This window comes from Zonotrichia albicollis, chromosome 3 (assembly GCF_047830755.1).
Source record: "Zonotrichia albicollis isolate bZonAlb1 chromosome 3, bZonAlb1.hap1, whole genome shotgun sequence".
NCBI classification, from domain to species: domain Eukaryota; kingdom Metazoa; phylum Chordata; class Aves; order Passeriformes; family Passerellidae; genus Zonotrichia; species Zonotrichia albicollis.
Genome location: NC_133821.1, coordinates 73194840 through 73210632, shown reverse-complemented (window position 1 = coordinate 73210632; position 15793 = coordinate 73194840). Strand labels below are relative to the sequence as shown.

The window sequence follows — 15793 nt, the reverse complement described above, 5'->3', positions numbered from 1 at the left end:
CCAACCTTAGGACATTAAACTTGGCATCTTTTTAATAGTGTAGGTTATGAACTTGCTCATCAGCTGAAAAGAATGTTTATTTCTTTACAGCAACAATACAAATGGATAAAGCCATAGAAAAGCAGCATTACAGGCAGCATTGTCTGGCTGTTTTTCTGAGAACATGACAAATGTATCATAGAGTAGGCAGGCCAGTTATAATTTGGTTTCAATTACTATGCAGGTTCTACTTTTGAAAATTTGTAGCTAAAAAGTACTCATCCGATTACCATAATTGGATTTGACTGACAGAGCACAAGTGAGTGTTCATAGCCTTGTGCTGCCAGCCAGCCTTCATTCTGTGCTGGCAGTGTTGCCTGGCAAGAACTGATCAAATTGTGGAATTATCCCATGATGTTGGCAACTGACTCTTTTTCCTCCCTTCAACTTTTTTTCTCCTAGGAATTCTCCAACTTTCAAATCGTTTGAGGAGAAGGTTGAAACCACTGTCACAAGCCTTAAGGTAAATGTTAGGGGCAGAGTTTGCATTCCTGTGTGCGTTAAAGTGTGACAGCTTAGTTGTCCTTATCATTTGTACAGGAGACTGATTTAGTTTGTTGTTCCATCAAGAATGTCATTGAGCACTAATGGAAAACGAAGGCAATATGCGAAGAAATTGTTTTCCTTTGCTTTGTTACTAAGAAATTATTTCTGATGCCTGCCAAAGTAAGCAAGTGGTCTCGGAAATGCCAAAAATAGTGATGGTAAGGAGTGTCTGTTCCCAGTCATCTCAATGTGTCATTCAGAAATAGAAAAAGGTAATTCAAACTGCACAGCTCTGAAGAGCATTTCCGCTCACAGTGATCTGCTTGAGAAGCCTGATCTTATTTTGTTGATTAAGCAAAGGTGTTCTAGAGGAGAGTATTTGTCATGCCAGCTCAGCCTGTTGTGTTCAGAGTGCTCTTAGATCATCCTTTAAGAAATCTGTAATTAAGCAGGACAATACAGTAAGTTCTGAGTCTGAAATAATCCTCCATATCTCATGAAACCTTAATTGTCTGTCTTTATTGACAAACTCACATTTTCTTAAATATTTTCTTTCTGTATTTTTTCTTTTTCTTTTTCCTTTTCTTTTTCTTTTCTTTCCTCATGCAAATGGAGAAGGGTAGCTGGAGTCATGGATCTAGGGTGCCACCAGGGTAGACTGCAGACAAGTAGGAATGTTTCAGCATTGCTCCTCCTTTTTTCTACCTCTGTTCCAAGGCTTGCAAGATTAGGAAGACCAGGGAATGGGGGAGAAATCATGGAGTTACCCTTCAATTCTAGGGTTTTGTTATGCTCTCAAAAAGTGAAGAACTACCCAGAGAGGCTCCTGAAAATAAAGAACAGCAGTAGTCTTATCATCTCTCCAACCCCTGTATCAGCTACAAATCTTCAGTGATCCTACAGTGTTCTACAGTTTGCCAAAACTGATGTTCAGGTTTCATAACATTTAGAAGTCAAATTTCAAATTAAATTTTATTTTCTCTTGGAGTCTGGACTTTGGGTTGTACCTTTCTTGGGAGAGTGTACTAGTTCATTGTCCCCTGGAAATCAAACAGGATAAGGGTGCCTCATTTTGCTGAAAATCTGAACTCTGATGAATTAAATGTTTTATTGGACTTTCAAGCTAGGTAAGCTGCTGTGCTAGCTAAAGAAACAGGATTACGTAGGATTAACCCTTTGGAAACTTAGAACACAAGGTTCATTTAATTAAAATAATCTTCCTAAGCATTCAGTGGCTGAGAGGTTGAAAAAAATGTCAGCTTGTCTTTGAGTTCTGCTGCAATTCTAGGATGGAGTAAAAGGTTTTGCCCTATTTTCAGGTTTGAATCAACTTGGAGCAGGTATATCAGTAAGCAGAGCCACAAAAGAATGTTTTCTTACCAAGACAACCTAGTGACAATGGCTTTGTCTCTTCATCACTTAGTCTTGATCAAATCTTTAGATACAGCTCTATCTTTGTTAGAGAACTTCTTTTTCAAAGGTTTAGTCTTACAGATTTTTATTTTTAATACTTATTACAAATTCATTGACCTGAAGCATTCTGAAAGTAGATGTGCAAGCACACTGGATATGTTTGATCAATATATTTTGGTAACTCTTCTCTGCCTTCTCCCATGAAAATGCCACTGGCAGTTTTATATTCCAGTGTCTAGGCAGCTACAAGTGCCTGAAGGGATTTAGGTCCTTTGGTTACTACATTCTTTCTGCTGTCCAAAATCCCAGCGTGGTTTATGAATTTTGCAAGCAGCTGTGTTGCTATAGCTGGCATGTGGGCCACTCAGCAAATGAACCAGTTCATTTTAGTATCCATCTCTTTTCCAGCCTGCATAGAATTGGAAAAAAAGCAGTGAAACCAGTGTGAGCTACTCAGGTAAACAACCCTATTGGGTTTACTGCTAGGGTCTAGGATCCTGCCTGGGATCTACTTAGGGACTGACTCCTTTAAGCATATGAGACATGCCACTGTCAAATTTTATCATGGCAGCCTAGTTTAGAAATTGTGGAGTAAAGTTGCTTTATTTGACTGTTTTATAGCTGTTGTTCTAAGGAACCATCCCTACGCATTCTCTGCCTGAACAGTTCCCTGCTCTCCTTGGCCATGGGGTGGATTGGAAAATGGGATTTGCTTCAGTGTGGGCAGAGGATCTTGCTGTTCTCTGTTTGCTTATTTCAGACCAAGGTTGGTGGGACAAGCCACACGGGAGGCAGTTTTGAAGAAGTTCTCAGCTCTACAGCCCATGCTAGTGCTCAGAGCTCCCTCGCTGGCACCCGGCTCCCTGAAAGTGAAGAAGAGCTTCAGTGTTAAACAGCGGGCCCTCCTGAGCCCCACATGCCTCTCTTCAGAGACTTGCCCACACAATGGTTTTCAGCTCTCCCTCACCACACAACTTGCGCAACAAGGTTTTGTCAGCTTTGGAAAATTGCCATCCTGGCCTTGTGTTGGAGAAATGTTTCCTCTCCCTGTTTCTATTTCAGATGGGCCGTTTTATCACCAGGTACTTTGTACATCATCAAAACCACACGTAAGTCATTGGCTATAATGCACTAAATTCTGTGTTAAGTGGCTAAATAGTTTTCAGTTACGTGTGACTTCCCTCTAACAATCTCCCAGTCTCTGTTTCTTATTTATATTGGTTTACCTTTTTTTCTATCTGTTGGTTTCTGGCTTCCCTCTCAGTGCCACATCAGACAGATGGACCTAGAGCTGTGCAAAGCATTCAGCTGCCAGCAGTAGCCCATACACCAGCTGTCTACCATCCATACCAGGTGCCCTTTGCTCAGGAGTGAGTGTCTGTACATCATCTATTTCCTAACATTAAAATCACTTACTGTCACAAAAAGCTGTTTCTCCTTCAGTGGTACGGTCTGGCATTGCCCTACATCCATTGGGCAGCAGAGTTAAGGAGGGCAGGAAGAGACACCTGGTTATTCATACAGAAACCACCTATCACAGCTGCTCATTTCAGGTAATCATTCTGGCCGGAAAGGTTTCAGTTTCAAAATGTGCACCATTGCTTGCTCTCTTTGGTTTGGTAAGACTTGGCAGTGAACTTAATTAGAAAACCAAGTGGAGTGGAGGGAACCTCTAATATTTCTGCCTCTGTATCTTCCCCTCAAAACCAAGGAAAAATATGTTTATGAGCCTCTGTCAAGATACAGCCTTAAGTGAAAGAATACAAACCAAACGTTTGGCTTCAGACGTGCCATAGGTTAGAGAGCCCATGCCTTCAGAGCTGCTAGCATAGATCCCATCACCTGACAATGCACAGGATGAGTAAGAACTTCACTTTTGGTGTCAAATTTTGCTGTGCTTCACTCCAGGATGTTAATTCCACCAACCGCATTATCCCTGCTCAATCACCAAGAGCCAGACGTCTCTCAGCTTTCATTCAGCATGCATTCTGAGCTGCAATCTTTTCACGTTTTCTAAGGAAAGAGCAGCACGTTTGTGACACTATCTTGCTGTGTAGTGAGCACGTGTCAGTCCGCATGTTGTGTTGCTCAGCTCACCACACACTGAGGTGGGCACAGTTATCAGTAAACAGGATGGAAAGGAGCCTGGCTACTTTGAAAATAGATGTGTATTTTGAGCATACGCCAAAGCTTCAAATCAGTGTTAGTGAGTTTGACATTACAGACTGCTTAAAATTTTGTGAGAAAATGTGGCTTTAAGTGATTTTTGTTTTTTTCTTGTGTGGCTTTTGTTAGTTTTTACAAAGTTGAAAGTCCTTTTGTAATGTTCTACTGGATATAGGCTAACTTTGGACATTTATATCACATGCCTCTTTAGTGTGATTTTTAGCATGGAAGCAAACCTAATTGTTTTTCTAGCATTCTTGTGACAATTTTCTAGCTTATTTTACGTGGTTTTGTGCATAAATGTGAATTTATTTAAAATGGAAGATACTGACAACTTAGTTTGTGTAAATGAAGTTCTTGATATTCTTATTAAAAATAAATTTCTCGCTCTTTTACCCTTTGTGATGTTTTAATTCTGTTTACCAGTAGTACTGAGCAATCTAGCAGAAGGTGTCCCTGCCACTGGCAAGGGAGTTGGAACTTGTTGATCTCTAAGGTCCCTTCCCACTCAAACCACTCTGTGATTACTGAGCATGGGGTTCCACGCTGTCCCCTCGGTCCCCTGCAGAATGGGGAAGCCTCCTGCTATGCCGCACGAATGGACTGTTCCTGCTTAGGGCAGTGTTTGTGCTGGGTGTGTTTCTACCAAACATCCCTTCAAGGCCACTTTGCTGGTTTGTCAAGAATGTTCTCAATTCTGCCCTTCCATGCATCTGTAGCTTTCTCAGCATTCAATGCAAACTAACAGGCACTATGATTTGTGTGCATCTAGGTGGAATAAAAATGCTGACAAAAGCTCAGTGGGCCCAACTCCATCCCCCTCTGCAGTATGGCAGTCTGTTGCCAAGAACCACTAATCAGCTCAGCCAAGTGCAACCTGTTCTTCCAGACTGCTGCCCCAGCGGGTTCCTGAGCAGAGCAGGCACCTCGCATCTCCTCTGAAGCAGACCAATTCACTCTGCAGGTTCTGAGCTCTGTGCCAGCCATTGAGGCAAGAAGCTCCCAGCAACCCTGCACAGCACTCTGTGCTCCAGGAAAGGCACCAGCACAGAACACTTGGGGAGCTTCAGTCAGGCCCCTGAGGTTTGTGTCAAGAAGGCATTTCCTGAGTCATGGTGCCTGACAATGGGTGTTCAAATACACTACCTACCTTTAAAGGATATGACAACTGAATTTAGTTTTATGCTGCTTCATTGGACATGAGGTGGAAGACAGAGAAGAGAAGAGAACTCCAAGTCTCTACCAGGTAAGTTTTACAGGTGCAAATTTTGCTTATTTGGCAATCATGGCATTGTCCTCATCTCCAGCTGCACGCAATGCAGCAGTTGGGTGTGCAGACACTGGCCTCATGATGGCATTTACCACCACTGCAGCTTTACTTCACAATCACTCTGAACTTCTACATTAGTGTCCACTTCTGCCAGAAACTCATTTATGGCAGAACTGCTACCAGCGTGCCACAGCCTGGAGAAGGGAGCCAGCTCCACATGGATGTACAGACTTCTGCATTAGATTGCACAAACTTCAATGGTCCCTCCCAACCTCAGGTATTCTGTGATTTTTAATTACCTGTGAAGGAGTCTGTAAAACTGCCAGTCTGGGGTGAGGGGGAGTGAGGAATATAGACATAGAAATACTGGTGCCATTCCCTGATACAACACATGAACAGGGGAAAAGTTGCATGAAACAAAGAAGATACTGAGAAAATATAATTAATGAGATTACCAGTTTTAGGCACCATCACTTAAGGCTGATGCACTCCAAAGAAATCTCATCTCTAAGCTCAGTCAAGAGCTTCTACAGACACAGGCTCATTTAGTCTCGTTTCTGTGGAGCACAGAGTGGATATTAACCCATTTTGAAGGTACTTAAATCCATACATACTTAGAAATTCACAGAACAAGACCACTTGCCCCACACAGTGCATTACATGAACAGATTAGATTGCAATCAACTAATTTTTAAATGTACATGGACTTTCCCAGTGGAGAATCTATTTGTAACTGAGATTGCATGTATCAGAGGCTGATTAAAAAGGAGAACACCAAATACACTAATTCCTTGTTCCCTGACACAACCTCTGATCTGGAAGGCAACTACAGTACCTGCTCCCCTCTAAGTGGTCCTGGGATTCTCAGCAGTGAATGCACAGAAAAAAAATCTGCTAGCAGAAATGGTGATGTTAGAAGACAAAAAATAATGACCAGAATATAAACCAAAGTATTTATTATGGCTACAGCATTTAGGAACACCTTAGGAATGTGGAGGAGACGTGGCAGCTATTCTTTTTTTCCTTTCTATGTAAATCAGAGATACAAGCTGGAGTATTTCTGGGTGAACAAACTTCCCTGCAAAACAAAAGAAAGGGAAGGTTAATGAAAAATGCTCTCATTTTGCCACATGTGAAAGGCTGGAATTGGAACAATAGCAGAGATATCACTTTAGACTCAGAATAAATGTCAAATTATTCTTTTAAGAAAGTGAATGCTCCCAGTTCAATCCAACTATGGAGTAAGTGTAGCTACACCCCTTCTTCACAAAAAGCTTGTATTTTGTGCTTTATTAAGACATTTAAGAGCTGAAAAAGGGATGCACCCTGACCAAGATAATCTATACTATGTATCGTGCTACAGAAAACCACTCCAGTTCCAGGTGCACTTCGGGAACATGCTGCAGGCTCTACTCACACACCAGCTCATTTGAAGTTGTTAAATTCTGGTAGGGGAGCAAAGACATCTGTTAGAAAACAGAGCATTATCACCTTCGTTCACGTTGTCGTTTTTTCCCCTTTGCTATCAAAGTCTTACAGAGAGATTTTTACTTCCCTGGGGAATCACCAAAGTATCAATGGGACTTGTCAGGGACTCTGTTGGGTTACTGCTGGTTCTCCTACCCCTAGAGTTTATCTATCTTTAGTTTTTTTCCCAGGACAGGATGAGTTACTTATAGTCCTCCTCTGGTGTTCAACTATCTTGCCAAAATAATAAAGATTATTATTTTACCTATCTCTGCTTCAAACTACCAGTATATTCTGCAAAGGATGAAAAGCAGTGGATAGAATAAAAAGTAACACAGCTGGAACTTAATCATTTCTTTGAGGTGGTTCTCACAGGAACCTTGGGCTGGTCACTCAGCTCACTTGGGGATAACAAATCCTACTTCACTGGTTTCTGAAACACTGACAGAGTACCAACAAACTGCTGTCAGAGCATGGGTGAACACTGAAGACTCCTTTTTGAAGACTCTGATGTTTCAGGGAGATCCTTACACACATGCAAGTGTAATGAAAGCTGAGCCTCTCTCTAAGGTGAAAAGTGATGTAAAAGAATTTGGCATAAACTAAATTCAGGTTTAATACCTACAGATAAATGTCAGGTATGTTCACAATGCATCAAGTTTCTCCAGGAATATTAGGGGATTTGAGCAATGAGTAAAATAACTAGTTCTCACTTGCTCTGAACGTCTGTCAGGAAAAAAAAAAGGGAATTTATATATTTCATTTATGAAAGAGGAAGAAAAAAAACCCAAATGTCTTACCAGCAGTTGAATCAAAAAAATCCTGCAGTCTGCCAGGTGTCTTTTCCAACTCTTCATACTCAAATGCTTGCAGTATCATCTCACACTGATCCAACTGCTTTACAAACTTGGCCTCTGCAGTAGACTGGTTTTCATATTCCTGAAAAGATTCGCAGTTGTAAGAAAATAATTCTGTTACTCTGAAACAGAACACTAAAATCTCTTTATATATCTAGAACTTTCTTCATTAGTACAAGCCAATCCAGAAATATTCAGCACAATTACATCTTCCTCTTTGTTTTTACAAACACACAGTGGTCAGCAAAACACTTAAAATACATGCCAATTTTATATTAAATGCAGTGGGATGTAAAATACAACCTTTTGCATAATATAAAACTCAATACACCAATTGTTTTGGGTGAATCAGGGATGATATGGAGGCAACTCTGCATGACACACAAGTTAAAAAATAGGTTTGATTTAACTGTATTTTACGTAGAAAGATAACTTCAGGCCTGGCTAAGGCTATTAATTACCACAGTGTGTGCTATGCACTGTCACCACCTATTTTTAAGACCTATTTTGCACTTCTCTCACCACTTACTGTTTCTATATGGAGTTGTTCTTTATATTTCTCCTGACATTCCTGCCTAATCTTTTTGCTCTAATCTGTCTGAGCTGCTTATGTCCTTATGTCTCTCCTAGGAGATAGGGAGTGGTTAAGGGGTTTCCTCCCCTTCAGAATTCAAGTCCTTTAATCTCTCTGCTATCTTTTCCCTCTCTACAGTCATCATCAGCATGTATTTATGAGTGATTCAAATTTCTACTCAACTTGAACAATTTTGCTGTCATTTGCTTCCAGTGATGGCCGCAGACAGGTTTGGCATTGCATTTTCTCTTTTCCAAATCTACTGCTTTTTATGAGATGTCTCATGAGCAGGTCTTCCTGACTCTCCTGATTTCCAAAACCAAAGGAGAAAGGGCTTTTCTTCTGTGCAGGTTACCTTGATGCCATTGGCAGGTCTGACCCTATTCGTCATCCCCACCACCATTAATCACACCAAAGCGCACACTGGGACCATCTAAGCTCCCAGATGCACAGCACCTGTGGATCATAGCACTTCCACAGAGCAGCGTGAGTGCAGGAAGGGGTTTGCCTTTCGACCACAGAACCTGGCAATCCTTTCTGCATCTTATGATGCAGACAACTGTGGTGTGAGTGTCACTCACAGTGGAAAGACCCCAGCTTTGTAATTCCAGCACACTGATGCTCAGCGTGACAGTCATTTCCTTGTCTTGCATACTATTCATAGCCTGTTTTTAGGCTTATTACTTTACCTTTGAAGTCAGAAATCCAGATTTCAATGGCCATAATTGATTGGTTTACTATTCTATATAGATTTCAATGGTACTTTGAATTTTCAGTTACATCTGCATCATTATTTTAATAATAAATTTCATTTCAGTGTTTTTATCTTGTTTTTCTCTTTTCAACCTGAGCTTTGCCTCATTTTTAAATTGTTTAAGTACTACTAATTTTCTTAAACCTATTTCTTTCTTCTCTATTTTTTATAATCTCTTTTGCAGGGGTGAGAGTCCCTCAAAGACAACAAACTCTTGGCAGCATTACAAAGGAGAACTTCAAGAAAAGAAGAAGTAGGGCTGTTCACTTGTAAAAGTCAGTTTCAATTCCAACAATCAGGTGGGAGTATCAATCTGCTGCCAACCTCTGTGCTACACACCCGATGTTATTCACACCTCAGCTCACACTGTCCTCAGGAAACATCAGCTATTACATGTGCAACTGTGCACAGTGCTGAAACAAACACCTGCTGTTTCCTCCCCACAGGTGGCTAAGACTCTGAAATAACAGTGTACTTTGGAAAAACCCTAACTGTACTTTGGAAAAACACTCCAGCACCACAGGCCATCTTTTAAAAATCATTCCTGTGCTTTTGCACTTGAGAATAAAAAAGCAGGACAGAGCTGAAACGTGCTGACTCATTTACTTTACTGTTTTTTCAAACATATTTGGGATTAAGTGATAAAGTGAAGATATGTCTGAGGCATCTTTCTGCTGCCTCTCCCCTACATGACAGTCACCAGGTACCCACCAAGACCACCCAAAGCAGCAGTCCTTGTACAGCTAAAAGCAAAGACAGAGAGAGACAAGGGCAGGGCAGAGCAGGAAGGATTTCTTCACTTGCTAAAAGTGTGAAGAAATCTTGTATTGCTCAGCACTGTTCAGCTCTGGTCCATGATCACCTTCACTCACCCAAAAAAAATCATAGGGAAATGTCTCTGGCTAGCTGACGAAAGAACAGCACACCAGGTTATCAGATGCTTATTTTCTTTATTTCTTTTTTTTTTTTTTTTCTTCTTAAAGAGCAATTAGTTGTTCCACTTAACACTGGAGGGACTACATGTGAATAATGGACTTTCAGGGTACCCTCTCTGCCAGGTGGGTTGCACTCATGCTAATGAATTGCAGATACAGTGCCAATAAATAATCTTGAATGTAGAAACAAAGACCAAACTATCAAAAGTGTGCACATATTAAATTATGGTTAATGAGAATGATGAAAAGCTAACATACTAAAGAACTGACTCCATACTGAACAATCTCTTACAATGTCACTGGAGAAGACAGACCAGCAAAGAGAAACACCCAATTACACAGAACTAACCTTATCTATCAAAAACTCATTTTCCTCAATTATAAGAGTTTCTCAAGGGAGAAGGAACCAGTACTCCCTAAAAAAATACACACATATTATTTCCTGTATCTGATGATGTTGGTTAACCCCCCTTACCTTAAAATATAGCTACGGGTGCCCATTCCCACTGCCTGTTCAACCAACCACCCAACTACAACAGGGAAAAAAAAACAAAACCAACCCTAAACCTAAAACAAAACCACAAACAGGGTGTTGTAGCAAAAGGCAGAAACTGGATGCCAATATTTGGAATTTAAATTCCCTCTAAGTAGAAAAGAATATGAATGTAAGATACAGATTCAGATGATATAGTTCAAGAAACACAGAATGCTTGGACAAGAGGCTGTGGATTCAATTTCCCCCATGCGACCATATGTCAGGAGGAGATAAAGCACAGTAATTATAAACTTGAATTGTGTGAAAATAATCTAATCATCCCTCATTTGCAAGTATAAAAGATCTTATCAATTAACAGCATGGGTTTGCATAAAAATGGTTAAATCACCTTCATACACAAAAGATACTTTCTAATACAAACTTTTAAAGAATCCAAGACCAGAAATCTCCGGTGTTTGTACAAAAGTGCATTTTCTTGGGTCACATTTAAGTTTAAACGTTAGTTTACTTAATAATTTTAAGTTACTACTAAATATCTTGGTCTAATGTACTTTATTAGAAAGAAATGAAAGCCACAGATATTACTTGCATAAAAAGCAGAAGATAAACCACAGCACCATCACCCACCATTATTTTTTTTCCTGTATTAAAAGCTGCATGTGACCAGATATGAATGTAAGTGATAATGCAATAAAAAATCAGATTTATATCCAGAGGGCTGGTTGTAGAGGACAAACCTTTCCTTTAGCTGTACAAACCAAGCCCTAGACAGTTGATTGGGAACTCTGAGAGGCATGGGGCAGAAGATGGAAATTTCACCAAAGTCCAGGCTTTCTGTCTAAAAATGATCCAAAATTGACCTCGACTCATACTGTTAGGCTTTATCTTCTAAGAAAATAAATCTCACTTTCTTGGAAGTCAAAATAAGAGATGGCAGAATTTCACAGGTAAATGGGAAGAAGGGAATGGGTCACCCTGAATTTTAACACAGGATTAAAAGAATGCAAACTTACTTCCCAGAGTTCATAGATTTCTTTTCTGAGGTCCTCTGATAGAAGGTGGGTCAGCTGTTGCATAGCTGTCTGAAAAAAAGAAGCCATTTCCATTTATGTATTTTCTGAGCAACATTTGTATCATTAAATTTTCTGAATAATTATCTACATGTTACCAAGCTAGCAGAAACATTCACTACACAGCAAATTACTGTATTGTTTTGGCATGGCAATGTTTGGCTACAGCTCTGGCCAAGACCAAGGTGGTAACACCTCTGGGATAACATTTAATGGGAGAGGAAAGCCCTGTGCAACTTCACCCAAGAGGAGGAGTGAGAAGTGAGAGGAAGAACTCTGCAGATACCAGGGTTAGAGAAGGAGAGGGAAAAGGTGCTTTAGATGCCACAGCAGATTCCCCTGCAGCCTGTGAGGAAGATCATGTGAGGCAGCTGTGCAGCCCTACAGAGGAGCAGAGATCCACCTGCAGCCCCTGGAGGTCCATGGTGGAGCCAATATCCACCTGGGGCCCATGGAGGATTTGGAGCAGGGGGATACTCAAAGGAGGCTGCGACCCTGGAAGCCTGCACTGGAGCAGGCCACCAGCAGAACTTGTTCTGCATATTCTTTGTGTTCCCCAGTTGATCAATCTCATTTCTGTGCCATCTCTACTGTTTGGTCAGTAACATGAAGGGCTGCTTCTAAAACAACCAACATCACAAGCAAGACAAAAGCTTCATGCCATGATTGTTTCTCCACTTCATATACAGGATATAGTGCCACAATATGGTTCCAAATTGCTTGCCACCACTGAAGCATCAAGGTCTCATTCCTTCTCTCTCTTTCCAGCTCTGGAACTTACCAGATTTCAAGGTTAGGTGGCTAAAATGACTTACCTGTCAAAAAGCCCTACTTTGGGCTTTTTACAACAACCTCTCTCCTCCAAAAAAACCCCAAAACTTCTTTTATTAATCAGGTTCATTTTCTGCTGCCTTAGTGCTGTGAGACTCACTGGTTAAAGTTACTGCACAAGCAGCAAACTCTGGAGCCAGCTCAATGTTGGCTGTAGAGCAAGCAGAAGAAGGGAGAACTCTGCAGTGGAAGCAGAGTATTGATAATTCACCTCAAGCCACCTCCTGAAGTGGCTACCCATGGTCTATTTTTACAACAAAGTATTTCAGTCAGACCAAATAGTTCATGCTTTACTCTTCCTCTCACAATATCCTCACTGACTGAAATGGGAGCAGAAGGAGCTGCAAATACTTAAGAAAATTTCTTAAACATAACTAGGCATCAAAATCTCTTTTCTTGCCTAAATTCAAATGAGACCAAAGTTGAAGGCTGATCCTCAGTGACACAACAACCTTTAGAAGCTTCCAGTAAATAGGTTTTCTCTATTCAGTGTTCTGAAGCTCTTTGAAGAGTGTAACAAACACTCCAGTGATTATTCATCATCCATAAAAGGGGGCCCCTTTTATGCTTGTCTGGTTAAAACTAGGGGCTGGGGTCCATGACTAACTCTAGGAGTAAGTTCTTTGCAAGAAAGTGGAAATTAAAGATCTAAGGTACATTTAGCATCCTTGAAGTACTATCTTTACTGACTGTAATTTTGGTGTTCCTTTTTTTAATATACTTCCTTGTGTGTTTTTACACTGAATGAAAAAAGCCTCTAAAGAGTTTCTGAGGCATGACATTGCCCTCTAGCTGTGGCTACAGAAATGGTTTACATTTTCTTCAAATAATGCCACATACCAGAAATAATAAACCAGCAGTTAGGTTGTTTCTGGTTTGTGGCATTATTTGTGCAAGGCCAGCAATAAAGTGACTCTAGGCAGGCTCACTCAAAGAATCACAACAGTAACAGAAGAGACACCTGCATCTGAGGCTCTGAGCAGAAGGTTTAAATGAATTCTCTGTCAACCTCATGATCTGGCACCACACACAAGATCTGACATGAACTGTCATCCACCCTACTCAGTGCACCTACTCCCTGCTCCTCACCCCTCGGGAAGGAGGCTGAACATGACTCATTCAGGCTTACCAAAACTGCAGCTAGTTCAGGAATAAACAAAGGTAGAAACAAAGACCAAATCATCAAAAGGTCCAAGGTGAAGATTACTTCCAAGATTCTTCCATAACTTTGTACTTGGTCATGTTACAGGTACAAAAATCTCAATGAGCTGCAAACTCTACTTGGCTGTGGCAGGCTTGTCCAATGCCAATGCCAATGACTGCTTGGGATGTTCCTTCACCACCCAGAACACAAAAACACACAGAATGCTCTGCAGCTGTGGCTTCACTCCTTATGTTCATACCTCTTCTCTCCTGTGTTTCTCCTCTTTTGGGATATTATCTGCAGGAGCAATATCTCCAACAATGCATTCAGCCATATCATGAACCAAAGCTAACCGTATGCATCTGACAAGAAGGAGGGACAGAGTAATTAGTTTTTCAGCATTTTAAGTTGAAAACTTATCCATAAGGCTAAAAGACTGCAGAATTTATCCCCCTTCATTTTCTCTAAAGGTTGGTTCGAGCCTTTCTTAAACTTTATATAACATTTTTTGTTAAGGGAATTATTTTCCACCTTGACATGATTTTGATTTTTGATTTCTAGTCTCTACTGCTTGTAAATGTAGATTGAAGTATAAATACACTGTGTACCAGAGCATAATATTCAAAAGTAATGTACTTAGCTTTAGTATACTTGACTTTTGGAGATGTTGTGGCAATTAACTACATTATACACTTCACATTATTCCTGCAATAGGTAGAAGGTAATCTGATTGGAGCAATCCCAAATTCAGCATACAATCTGTCACTCACAGCTCTGCAGCTATGCCAGTCTGCAACAGAATAGTCAAAAAAGCCTTCATGACAGCTCTTAGAGCATTCTCTGCTATCCTAGAGGCTTTCTGTGGCCCCTTACTGCGGCTGAGCGCTCCTCTAGTCTGTCAAAATCGACATAGTCTAAGGCTCTGACACAGCTGTTTGTTGCTTGACATTGTTTTTTAACAAGGGTCTTCAGCCTGTTTATTTACTACTTGAAAGAAGACCAGCTTTGAGCCTCCGCACTAAGGACTTGCCTCAACACTCACAGTTAAGCAAAAAAGTTTTTACCCCCTTTCAAACGACCAGAGGATGGCCTGTCCAATGGATAGAGGGAAAAGAGGGGAAAGGATTTCAAATTCCTTCAGTGTCATTTAAAAGCTCTTACATGGGACAACAGCTTCTTTAGCCTTTTGTTTGCAGCTCTCCCACAACATTAACATATGGTCGTGATAAGGAGAGGCAGTCTCACCTGTCCTTGTTAAGGTTTTTGTCTTCAGTCACCAAAGCCATCATTGCCATCCTGTACATGTGGTCGGAGACGCTCTCTGGCTTCGCCACGTTCCTGTACACCCATCCCGTGCGCGGTACTCTCTGCTCGTGTCACACAATACAGAATCAGTCAGGCTGGAAAAGGCCGCAGACATCATCGAGCCCAACTTATCCAAAAGGCTAAGAGACTGCAAAATTTATCCCCCTTCGTATACTGTAAAGGCTGGTTGCAGCCTTTCTTAAACTTTATATAACATTTTTCACTTTTTTTGTTAAGAGAATTATTGGGCGGATACGACCGTATCAACGGCACTTAAAGGTTAAACCCCTCGGTTTTGCAGGCCGTCGTTTCAGAGACACCAGCAGAAATTCCGCCCCACCACGGCCTCCACGCTCCGGAGAGCTCTGACGCTCGCAGCGAACGCCTGCCCCAAGGCCCAGCCCGGCCCACCAAGGCTGTCCCCGGCCAGGAGCTCGGCCCAGCCGGGATATGGCGGCACATACGAGTCCCCGCCGCAGCCGCGGCCGGGCCGGGCCCGCTGCGCTGGCACAACGCGGGCCGTAGCCCCGGCTCACGGCGGCCTCCGCCAGCCCCGGCCCCGCTGGCAGCCCGGGCACTGCCGAGAGAATCCGGCCCCGGCCCCAACCCCCGCGCCTGGCCCTTGCCCTGCGCCCACCTTGAGCTGCCCCAGCAGCCGCAGGAAGGGCAGCAGCCCGACCCCACCGCCCGCCGCCATCGGCCGCCGGCAGCACGGGCTCGACCGCGGCTCCTCCTCCTCCTCCTGCCAGGCCGCGTCCGCAGGGGGGCCCGGGCGCAGGCGTGTGGGGGAATCGCGTCCCCCAAGCTCCGGCTCCTCGGGGTTCATTCACCGCAAAAATGAACGACACGGGCTGCGACTGCAAAAGAAGCTGAAAGAAGCTGGGCTCTCACGGGCATAAGCGCCGTGGAGTGGAAAAGGGAAGGTGGCAGGCGTGTCCTGTCCTCTCTTCCGCTGAGGTCCAGCAGGGAGGAGGAGGGAAAGGCAG

The 15793-nt window shown here is 42.2% G+C and overlaps 2 protein-coding genes across 3 annotated transcripts in view; one reads left to right on the top strand and one right to left on the bottom strand.

Moving 5' to 3' along the window:
• The window catches only part of TPD52L1 (TPD52 like 1), a 52726-nt gene extending 48227 nt beyond the window's left edge, over nucleotides 1-4499 (top strand). For both annotated transcript variants that reach the window (XM_074537864.1, XM_074537863.1), the window contains 2 exons: nucleotides 442-502; nucleotides 2699-4499. In XM_074537864.1, coding sequence (XP_074393965.1) covers nucleotides 442-502; nucleotides 2699-2830 — 193 coding nt within the window. In that variant the 3' untranslated portion in view covers nucleotides 2831-4499. The remainder of the gene's footprint in view (nucleotides 1-441; nucleotides 503-2698) is intronic.
• Nucleotides 4500-6313: 1814 nt separating this feature from the next.
• On the bottom strand, nucleotides 6314-15793 carry HDDC2 (HD domain containing 2). The gene is made up of 6 exons (XM_074537862.1): nucleotides 15445-15793; nucleotides 14748-14869; nucleotides 13762-13864; nucleotides 11471-11539; nucleotides 7642-7780; nucleotides 6314-6452 (listed from the first exon to the last, which is right to left on the bottom strand). Exons 1-6 carry the CDS (start codon nucleotides 15631-15633, stop codon nucleotides 6358-6360), a joined length of 717 nt encoding a protein of 238 aa, XP_074393963.1. The 5' UTR covers nucleotides 15634-15793; the 3' UTR covers nucleotides 6314-6357.

Bases quoted from the DNA above. Each gene is read 5' to 3' on its own strand.
- HDDC2 (XM_074537862.1), bottom strand. From the start codon at position 15,633: ATGAACCCCGAGGAGCCGGAGCTTGGGGGACGCGATTCCCCCACACGC. The intron at 14,870-15,444 runs GTGGGCGCAGGG...TGACACGAGCAG, and splicing joins GGCTGCTGGGGCAGCTCAAG to AGAGTACCGCGCACGGGATG. The intron at 13,865-14,747 runs GTGAGACTGCCT...CCTTCTTGTCAG, and splicing joins AAAAACCTTAACAAGGACAG to ATGCATACGGTTAGCTTTGG.